Source organism: Petaurus breviceps, unplaced genomic scaffold (genome assembly GCF_028583685.1).
Source record: "Petaurus breviceps papuanus isolate PSGF00001 unplaced genomic scaffold, PetGlider_PUasm1.0 90740, whole genome shotgun sequence".
Lineage (NCBI taxonomy): Eukaryota > Metazoa > Chordata > Mammalia > Diprotodontia > Petauridae > Petaurus > Petaurus breviceps.
Window position 1 is genome coordinate 8835079 of NW_027187330.1, and position 10935 is coordinate 8846013.

Below are 10935 nucleotides of genomic sequence, written 5' to 3' on the forward strand. Positions count from 1 at the left end.
ATAGATAGATAGATAGATAGATAGATAGATAGATAGATAGATAGATATACAATGAATGGACAGGGAAGGGGGTTACTAACAACAGAGAGAATGAGGAAAGGCCTCTTGGAGGAAGTCATTCTTGAGTTAGGTGTTCTGAGATGCTGAGAGGAAGAGTTCTGTTTGGCTTGAGATGTTTATGAGATACCTAGTTCGAGGCTTCCAAAAGGCAGTTGGTGATTCAGGACTCAAATTCAGGAGACTCCAGGAGTCTCTTATGCAGAGGTGAAGAGAATTCTAGGAGGAAGGGAGGAAGGAGGGAATGGAGAGGCCATTTTGTCTAGAAGATAGAGTGCATGGCGGGGATGGGGGGCAGTAATGTGAAATGTCTACAAAGAACATAAGGCTAAATCAGGAAGGGCTTTAAATGGCAAACTTACAAGCTACTATTTTATCCAAGTAGCAATGGGGAGCCATTGAGGCTTTTTGAGCAAGAGACTGACCAAGATTTTCTTAAACCGTAGTCATTTGGAACCGTTTGGCTGGGTAGGATATTCAGGAATCACGAGGATCTAACTCATTTGACCTTTAGTCAAACTCCCTTCTCACAAAGAAGAGCTAATACATATCTCAGAAACCAGCTTCTTTAGTCTCCAGGGTTGAAAACTCAAGTGACTACCACCATAGGTTTAGTTTTTTGTTGTTGGTTTTTTTGGTTTTTTCCTCCAAGTGTGGTTTGGGTTAGAGTTGGAGTCTGTCTGCCACTTGAATGGAGAATGTGCTACTTAGCCGTTTTGTTACCACAGAGGAAATAGAGCAGCGTAATAACTGTTTACTCCATGTTCTGACATTGGCCACAGTCTGGAGCTAAGAGCTTCAGCCTCACCATGGATTCCCTAAGCACACCCTGGAGGTCAAATGCAGAGACTGGAAATGTTTTCCCTTCCTGTGTGTATCCTCTACCTTCCCTTACCCCCCCCCATGAATCCCACATAGAAAAATAGGGAGAGGGTCTGCAATTGCTGGCCCCTTCACCCCCTCCTGATTGCTGACAGCACATGGATTTTCCCCCCTGTTCATAGCACAGTGGTCCTAAGGCTTGTTTATAGAAGGACTGGGGAGCCTCTCTCCCCAGCAGGTGTGGGGCCCATTTCCTGGGGCTGAAGTGGAAGAAGAAAAGTGATTTCTGCCCTATGTGGCCAAAGGAATAGACAGATGGACTGGCCCCTGGTCGGGGCTGAACTCGGGGCAAGGCCTAACTTTGCTGGGCTCCAGCTGCCCTTTTTATTAGCATAATGAATAGTTTTCAGAGATGTAGCAGGAAAAAAAGAAAAAGAAAAATTGCTTCAAAGGCAAGTTTGTAGCTGAAGAAACCCAGACTCTCTAGACCACAGCTACTTACTATGAAACCTTGGAAGGAATCAGTAAGGTATAAACTGCATCTTCGTTTTAAGTCTGGAGCTGGCACAGGACAAGCTGCCAAGGCCCAGCCATGGAGGCAGAAAGAAGGGAGTTAGCAATGGGAGGAGACCAGCAAGGAAGCAGGCTTTAGAAAGATGAAGGGGACTGTAGCTAGCCCTAGCGACCACTGGCAGATCACTCTTGATTCTTCCAACAGTAACCTCAGAGCTTTCATCTGAAAATGAAGGCCTAGCTGACTCAGAGAGGAGGAGCAGTGGTCACCAAGAGTCAGGCCACTGGGAACCCTGACCCAGAGGGAAGGAAGGTCTAACAAGGGAAGGCCCTCTTTCCTAGATACCAGATAGGATGATCAGGGAGTCACGAGCCAGGGCCTGATGCAGACAAGAAATCTGCCAAAGGACTGGATTCATTATTGCCCACTTACTGCCTTAGCCTGGAAGACTAACCTCCTGACCTCCACCTCCTGGCTTCCTTCAGGTCTTAAGTTCAAATCCCACCATCTGCAGGCATTTCCCAGGCTCTCCCATTGCTAGGGCCCTCACTCTGGGATTACCTTCCATTTACACTGTATTTATCTTTTCTGTCCATTATTGTCAGATACTAGCTAGCTATGTGACCCCAAACAGGGCTATAGGCCTCAGTTTCCTCATCTATAAAATAAAGATAATAGTTGCTTCTTCCCAGGGTTGTTGCGATAATCAAATGACAGAATTATAAAGCTCTTCACAGAGGGTGAAGATTTAGATGCTATGTAAATGTTATCTGCTACTCTTATCATTAGTGTCTGCATTTTCTCCCCCTGTTTTCCTTGAGGAAAGGTTCAGTGATCTAATAGTAACTAAAATTTACAGTAACACTTCAAGGTTTGCAGAGCACTTTGCAAATATCTCATTTGATCCTCACAACAACCCTGAAGGGGTTTTATCCCCATTTTACAGATGAGGAAAATGAGGTAGTCAGCAATTCAGTGACTTGTTCAGCATCACATAGTAAGTGTCTGAGGCTGGATTTGAACTCAAGTCTTTCTGCCTCCAAGCCCAGGGCTCTCACCACTTCATCACTTCCCCAGTGCTTTGCACAGTGCCTGGAACATAGTAAGCTCATAATCAATATTCATAACTCATTCGTTGATCTCAATCAGGAGTACAACAGGGGTCCATAGACCCCTAACGGGTCCATAGATAAGAGTCGAAGGCAGGGCATTCATGAACTTGGATGGGAAAAACATGCCATATTTTATTTTTAACGGTCTCTAACTGGAATTTAGCATTTATTTCAATTATTCAAAAACTTCATTCAGAGAAGGAGAACATAAGCCTCACCAGGCTGCCACAGGAGCCCATGACACCAAAAAAGGCTAAAAAAAAAAACCCGTATTTATCGAATTTAAGGGGCTTTTTTTCTTTTCTTTTTTCTTTGGAGGCAATTGGGGTTAAGCGACTTGCCCTGGGGTACTAAGCCAGTAAGTGTCCTAGGCAAGAATTAAACTGAGGTCTTCCTGACCCCAAGGCCAACCTTCTCTCCACTCTGCCTCACTGACAAAGAAATCTAGGACACCTGGAGCTCATGGTTTCCATCTTTCTTCCTTTTGGCAGCTCAGTCGACATGAATATTCACCCTCCATGATTGCCCTGAGTTTCAGACTTGGTCGTCTGTATAAAGTATTTTGTAAACCTCCAAGTTTCATGTAAATGTCGACCGTAATTATGATGATTATTGTTCTACAGGTGTACGACTTTGGTTCAAGCTTCCAAACCAGGCATGAAGTGCCATTTTGTTATAGAAAAGCTCTTGAAAATGGACTAGGGGGAGTGGCCAAAGCTGAGGATTTTTTTCAAGAACATCATGGTGATCTGTTTGATGTGTTTTGATTTCATCAGTATGTGAAGTTCCCAATTTGATTCATTTCAAAAAGTATTTATTAATTCCCTCTTTTATGCCAGGCACTGAACTAGGTGATAGAGAAACAAATAGAAAAATGAAATAATCTCTATCCTCAAGGAACTACCATTCTTCATTTCCCAGTGTGGAAATTCACTCCACCATTGTAGAACAACCACTCAATTCTAAGTTATAGTTTTTAGGTTAAATAATTTGCCCCTGGTCTCACAGCCAACATGTGTCTGGAACAGGATTTGAACTGAGATCTCCCTGCTCCTGCTCCAGGAAAACAGGACCCACAGGTTGGCAACAATTCCAGTGAGACACTCACATTCCCACTGTAACAATGAATTCCTGATTAGTTTTCATTAATTTTTTTTTTTGCTTTTTGGAGGGCAATTGGGGTTAGGTGACTTACCCAAGGTCACTAGGCTAGTTTTTGTGTTGTGTCTGAGGCAGGATTCGAACTCAGGTCCTCCTGACTCCAGGGCCAGTGCTCTATTCACTACTCCACCTAGCTGCCTCAGTTTTCATTTAACTAATGGCTTTTTCTCTCCTCAATAGGGAAGGTGCATCAACTTCACTCGAGTAAAATCTGATGGCAAGCCAACTTCCTTCAAACAGCCACCAAGACCACCTCCCAGCCACGAGAATGTCCCCCTCAACAATGCCCCCCGGGGCCCTCCTCCTCCTCCAACATCTCTTCAGCCTCCTTCCAGGCAGCTGCCTCCTGTTCCCCCTCCAGCACGGCTGCCTCCAGGACCCCCACCATCCCGCCCACCTCCTCAGCCTGACTTTTAAAGCTCCAGAGGAACCAAGATTGACAAAACCGAGTTCTTTGCTGAATTCAACATATTTATTGAGTCTTGGTTTACAGTTAAAAAATATTGGAATTTGTTGCTGGTCAGCAAAAAAAAAAATTACCACGTGTCAATTTACTATATGAAATATTTTTATATATCACATACAGTGAGTGGATTTATGAGTAGATAAATCCAGGTATCTGCCCTGATGTATATGTGGGTACCTATGTCCCTATATACACCCAATTAAGTCATTTATATACCTGGATGACTCGTCCACTCCTGCTTCCTCATTATTCACAATTCCAGAATAGAGCATTCAGAAATTACAGGGTCTGCTTTCCTTGGAAGGGTCAGAAAAGTTCTTTGAGCTGTGAATGAAACAAACATTTTCTCCTTCACACAAAGAGAAGTCTTCTCTCCCCAAATCTTTTTAAGTCAGTCCCATTGACCCACCATTCTCCATTATTCCACATGCCCAGTTTCTGTTGGCATGATCAAGAACTCTTTGTATGGTACGGGGCAGCATGCCCCCTGTAGGGTGAATTGGATGGCATTGCTTCTGCCCTCTCTCCAGTTACAGAGATATTCATTCAGATGCTCGAATCCACATCCAAGGTTTCTACTTTGATCCAATCTCACTTCAATCCACAATCATTTTCAGTTCCATTGGTGGTAGTTAATGAAAAAAGAAAGAAGCAAGCCTTTCCTTGATTTTTGTCATTGGCCATCTTCAAAGAAAGCAGGCTTTCTGGGAAAGGATAGTTTTATCTCAGCACATTACCCTCGTAAGTGTGCATGTGTGTAAGGGGGAGTGTGCCTGGTATTGCCCCATGCATACAAATATACCAACACTTTCTGACGTGGGGTTACGTGCAGAAACTCAGGAGTGGTCCAGGAAGGGAAAACCACAAATGAGCTGCATCCTGTCATCCCGAATGAATCTTGATAAATTAAACTTCCTAGTCTCGTATATTATATTTATACCATATCAGAAGGAGTTTCTCTGCAGGGCAAAGTACAAATCTGAATGTGTTTGGTTTTGGTTTTTTTTGTGTGTGTTTTTAGGCAGTATTGTTTGTATTAGTTGTGTAGTTGTAGAAATGATAATGATCTCCCCATTTTTTTCTTTTTTTATGTTTTGCTGGTATGGTATGTATATAATGTACATGCACGTGCTATTGGCAGGGGCATCTAGGACAAACTGACTTCATGCCTTCAAGTAACCATGTCTGTGAGTCATTATTTCCAATGGAAATCCCCACTTGCAGCGCAATAATCCATCCTTACAATGGGACTCAAGATTCTCTTCTCTTTGTCTTCTTTCTTCTCTCCTTGTCACCACTACCACATCCTTCTATGTCCAAAGCACAAGGCTTGGCTAAATGGCATTGACTCTTTGTCCATTATTCTCAAATGAGGTAATATTTGTAAAGCACTTAGCATGCTTAGAACACAGTTGACATTTAATAAATGCTTCTTCCTTTTCCCTCTACCCACTGCAACATTCAAGTGAAAGCTGCACTGATTGGGTTCCTATCACCTCCCTCCTTTCCTTCCCTCATCTCCCCCTGCATAGTTATATAAGTCTAATCTACCTACCAACCTGCCTCCCAGTCTTGTGAAAATTATTCTCCTTTAAAGGAAGGCTTGCTTGTACAGGACATTGGATCCCCTAGAGAAAAGGTGCTATCTAAATGCAAAGTAATGGAACATTAACAGGGCTGAAGGACTGCGGGTGGTGAGCTTCAGAAACATGATTGCCTCCACGTTGCTGGATCCCTGAAGTGGGTAGGGGGGAGTTTGGGAGAGGAGGGAAGAGACCCTGATCAGAGCTCCAGGATGTCAGAGGAATGTGGTTATTGAATTAAAAAAAAAAAAACTTTGTTCATTGCGTCATGATTCTTGGTACGGTGACGTGAACATTGGTTCTGGAGACCCCTCCGGTGCTTCCTACCTATGTGACCTTGGGAAAGGAAGCCTCTCTTGGCCTCAGTTCCCTCATCTGTAAAATAAATGAGTTGGCCTAGATGGCTTTTGAAACCCCTTCCAGGCCTAGATCTATGTTCCTATAAGCTACCCACCCCTGTACACCGGCTTTGCCTTTGAATTTGCCTAATTACAGGAATTTCACTCTAGCTTCTTAAAATTATGACTTTTCATTTCTCTTGCATCTCCTTTGGTTTCTTCAAGAGACCAATCACAGGATTAATGCCGCCTCAGAATTTTTAGTCCATACTCAAAGTTGTCTGGACAAATTAGAGGTTTGTCTTAAAATATATCTAAAGTTGAATGTGCCCTGAAGCCCTTCCAGAATGTGGACCAGGTTTTTCAGGTACATATTGAAACAAATGCTCTCCTCAGACCCCACACCCAATGATAATCACAGAGGCAGATAGACTAGGTAAAAGCACCAGCCTCTGGACCTGGAGGCCTGGGTTCCCTCGATCTTGCCTTGTGATCCTGACATGGCACTTTTCTGAGCTTTGGTTTCTTCTTCTCAAAATGGAAGGGATCCATAGTTGCCACTTGAAGATTCAGTTGGTAGAATAGTGTGGGCTTTAACATTCCAAGGCATCCTTTGCCCTGTTGTCAGAGCATTTGCTCGTGGGTATTGGAACATGAATGTATTTTTCATGAGGGGAGCTCCCCACCTGAATGGTAAGGAACCTACTTGGTGGGTTCTGATAACAAGCCGTAACCCATGCCCATGGCAATTGCACTGTCTTTAAAAAAGAAAAATCATCCCTATACCTTATATCCTGTTATTCTTCATAGAATGTGATTCCTAACTTTGGAGTTTTTGGGGGGAGTTGGTTTTGGTTTTTATAAAAAGCAACCCCTCCCCCTTTCTGTAAATATTGATAATTTTTTTACATGGAGGAACAGAGCATTTTTGCTTTACTGCTGGACAGTTAGAGTAATTTATTACAAGGGGCTTATAGTGGAAGGCTTACAGGTGGCTCAGCATACCATGCATGCAGGCAAAATCCAGTATAGTCTAAAGCGGCATGTTCCAAATCCTCCGCAGTTATGGGAAAGGCATGGGGGATGGGGAAGACCATGGTATGTTCTAGTATTCTTACTTTATATCAGTCTATGCTTATAAGTAATGCCTAGCACAGTAGAAATAGAAAATCCAAAAGATCCATTCATTTAATGCTTGAAAAAGCTAGGAAAGCTTGGTCTTTTAGGGATAAGGGGAAAAGTTTATTGTGTGGATCATTTCAAGAAAGAAGTATAAATTCTCAAGATAAATAAGGAATGAGAGTGGGATGTCAGGCTGAACATTAGAAGAAAAGAGCTGTTGTTTTAAAGTTTGGGACTTTTGAAGGGAATAGAAAGTGATTTAGAGAATGTCATTGGTCTGAAAGGAAAGTTACATGTACCGCTTTCTGAAGTTAACTGTTTCCACGTTAGAATTGTATAACCATTGAATGTGACGTGTGTCTGCCATTCATTTCTGTGAAACTCTGCGGCAACAGGACCACAATAAAATGTGGAAAGTGTATCTGAAATCCAATATTGCAATGTAACATATTCTTACTGATTAAAAGCCAGCAATAAACCTGTTTAAGAATTAACTCCTGGAAGGTTGAGGGTTTTTTTAATTATTATTTCATTTTAAATCACATTGGAGTGGGAATGAAATATAACATTCATCATAGGAGTTAAGCCTTAACACAGAAGTTCAAAAGAAGCCAGGCTAAAAATGGCAGCAAAGTGACAAATCTTCACTTGTCCAGGGAAAATGAAGACAAATATTATTGATGTGATTCAGGGTTATTTCTCATTCCACCTCTATTTTCTCTCCCTGGAACAGGATTCTTAACCAGGGGTGTGTCTGTGGATAGATTTGGAACTTGGAAGGGAAGAAAAATCACATTTTTAATTTTCACTAGCCTCTAACTGAAATTAAACATTTCTCTCAACTATGATTTTTAAAAAATTTCTTGTGAGAAGGGGGTCATAGATTTCACCAAACTGCCATTTTCCACTTGGTTTGAGAAGTACATCCTTGTTTAAAAAAGAAAAAAGCAAAACAAAACCCTAAAAGAATGATTTACATTCAAGTTTGATGAAAGTCAAATTCTTATTATAAGAGGATCATTGAACAGGTTTATATGCGTTGCTACATCTTCTAAGAAATCCTTTAAAATCTTAATGTATGGATGAGAGACACCTCTTCGTAACAGACCACATCCTTTGGGTTTCATTACAAGTATATGTCATATGTCCTCCACCACGGGTCATCCTCTGTCTACTCAAGTGACTTCCTTTCCCGTTGCCCTTGGCATCATATGTCATTCATCACTGGCTGGATAGCCTGGTCATTTCTTCAGTGACCCACTGTCATAACTGATCACCTCTCTGACTGGGTCAGTATCCTCAAACTATCAGTCTTAACTATGGATCTCCAACAGCTACCATCCCTGGGGTAGAATGGTTCTCTAGAGTGCATGGTTCTCTGGACTGACTGTATAGCTACAGAAGATTTTCTCCAAAGGAATGAGTATAACTGGCATGCTTCTGTCTGATCTCTTAGTTTTGATTATCTTTCTGTGGCTCTCTGTCTCTGCTTTAGACTAAGTGCAGAGGATATAGACCAGATGCCTGAATTGTCTTGGAATCAATCATCCTCAATGTAGTATCAATGGGGTACCATAAACAAGGCAAGGAATTCCTACCTTTTCCAAGAGATACCTAAACTAAGTCTTCACTGACAGAGATAATGAGACCCAAGACAATGCCTGAGCTACCCACAACATTTTTATTTAACTTTTCATGTGTATTTGTTCACTCATGTAGTTTACAAATTCCCTAAAGTCAAAGACCATTTCTTATATTTCTTCATGTCTCCTAGAGCACCTCCTATAGGGTCTTGCACATAGTAAGCATTCATTAAACGTTCATTGAATGAATATATGTGATACCCACCCACCCCCGGCATCCGTCTTTTTGAGATTTTTCATTCTCACTTCTTCCAGTTCAGCAGGATTTGGGATAGACGTAGTCCTCAATCATAGACCCAGACTTAGCCTGGGAATGTCATAAACGCTCAACTGCATAATCATTTTGGGGATCTGGGACATCTGGTGCTGTGACCACAGCAACCACAGTATTAGCAGTTACTATGGAAACCTCCAGAAACATTCAGTTGCATCATGGTCTGCTAGGCTGGTCAGCTAGATGTGTTTCTGAGTGGGAGAATATCAAAGGAAGAGATGGCCGCCTTGTTAAGGACCTGAAATATGGTCAAATGCAGAGAATCCAGTTAACATGTAAGTCATTTCTCTAGCTTTGTCCAAAATAATTTACATTCCTATATACATGTTGCTACAGAATGAAGCAAAAAAGCATAGTAGAAAGAAAGAAATATTTGGCATTGAGGGAGCCTAGATTCCACTCCTTTATCTGCTATCTGTTGTCTCTGTGACCTTAAGTAAGACATCACCCCTCTCTGTACCCCTGCCCCCCACAAAGTAGCCTCATATGAAAGATGGAGCTTTGGACAAGATCATGTCTCAAGATCCCTTCCAAATCTACATCTATGATCCTATGGATCTAGTATGCCATGATCTCAGATCTCTCACCCAGAAAATTAAAAGATTGGATCTAAATATTCTTTAGAGTTCCTTCCACTTCAAAAGCCTATGAAATTAACATGTGTATTTGTTGCAAAAATCATCCTCACAATCACCTATGAGCAATTCCAATGTACAAATGTACTCTTGGGTATGACGTCTCATTTTCAAGTAAGCATATTTAAGTCATCTCAAGTCCTTTTAGAAGGATGCAAATCACATAGACAGAAAGTGATTTGCTTTGCATTTTTTCCCACTCCCACCTTAGAATGTAAGATCCTTGAGGGGTTATACCTTTTTTTGTATACCTAGGACTTATCACAGTGCTTAACACAAAGTAAACACTAAATAAATGCTCGTGGATGGATGGATGAATAGATGGACAGATAGATAAACCAATTTGATAGATAGACAAATAGATTAGATATATACATAGAGAAATAGATTAGATGGATAGACAAATAGAATAAATTAGATGCAAGACAAATAGATTAGATGGATAGATAGACAGATTAGATATATATTTAGATAGATTAGATAAATAGAATAGATAGACAAATAAGATAGACAGACAAATATAGATAGATAGATAGATAGATAGATAGATAGATAGATAGATAGATAAATAGATAGATAGATAGATAGATAGATGATAGATAGACAGATAGGATAAATATTTGGATAGATAGGTTAGATAGATACATTGATTAAATACATATTTAGAGATAATGATAGGCAGATAGATAAACAAGCAAATTAGATAGATGCCAGACAGATATAGACAAATAGATTAGATAGACAGAGAGATAGATGGATGGATGGATGGAAGGATGGATGGATGGATGAAGGGATGGAGGGATGGATGGATAGATAGATGGGTGGATGGATGGTGTATCAGCAATGCCATATTCACAATGCCTATAGAGATTACAAATATGCTGATATAATTATCCATCACAAAATACGTCATGTTTGCCATATGGGGAAATAAACTAGAAAATTTATTAAGATACCAAAAGACTGAGTCCCAAAACCAGAAGGTGAAAGCCATCAGAGTAGTTATGATATTGGCACAGGTAGATAAAGTAGAAAGCACCCACATTTTCAAGCCTTTAAAACAGAACAGGCTACCTCAGGCAAAGGTCCTCCTCTCCCCACTCACAGCAACCACCCAGTGTCCGGGAAGCGCGCTCCCAGCAGCTCCAGCCCCTGGCAGTGCTCAGCAGGAGTCCTTAGCAGAAAGTCCTTAGCAGTCCTAACTCAAA

The 10935-nt window shown here is 41.3% G+C and overlaps 1 protein-coding gene and 2 long non-coding RNA genes across 4 annotated transcripts in view; 1 reads left to right on the top strand and 2 right to left on the bottom strand.

Moving 5' to 3' along the window:
* Positions 1-4186, bottom strand: part of LOC138145592 (uncharacterized) — a 91174-nt gene extending 86988 nt beyond the window's left edge. Inside the window, exon 1 of the long non-coding RNA XR_011164262.1 lies at positions 4064-4186. This is a non-coding gene — a long non-coding RNA (uncharacterized lncRNA). The remainder of the gene's footprint in view (positions 1-4063) is intronic.
* The window catches only part of ANTXRL (ANTXR like), a 91354-nt gene extending 83685 nt beyond the window's left edge, over positions 1-7669 (top strand). The window contains exon 18 of the mRNA XM_069067262.1: positions 3847-7669. Within this exon, the coding sequence (XP_068923363.1) occupies positions 3847-4083 (237 nt within the window). The 3' untranslated portion in view covers positions 4084-7669. The remainder of the gene's footprint in view (positions 1-3846) is intronic.
* A 1166-nt stretch (positions 7670-8835) lies between these two features.
* The window catches only part of LOC138145591 (uncharacterized), a 58169-nt gene continuing 56069 nt past the window's right edge, over positions 8836-10935 (bottom strand). Inside the window, exons 5-6 of one of the 2 annotated variants that reach the window (XR_011164261.1) lie at positions 10802-10925; positions 8836-9330 (exon numbers count right to left, since the gene is read on the bottom strand). This is a non-coding gene — a long non-coding RNA (uncharacterized lncRNA). The remainder of the gene's footprint in view (positions 9331-10801; positions 10926-10935) is intronic. The other variant, XR_011164260.1, reaches the window with a different exon arrangement.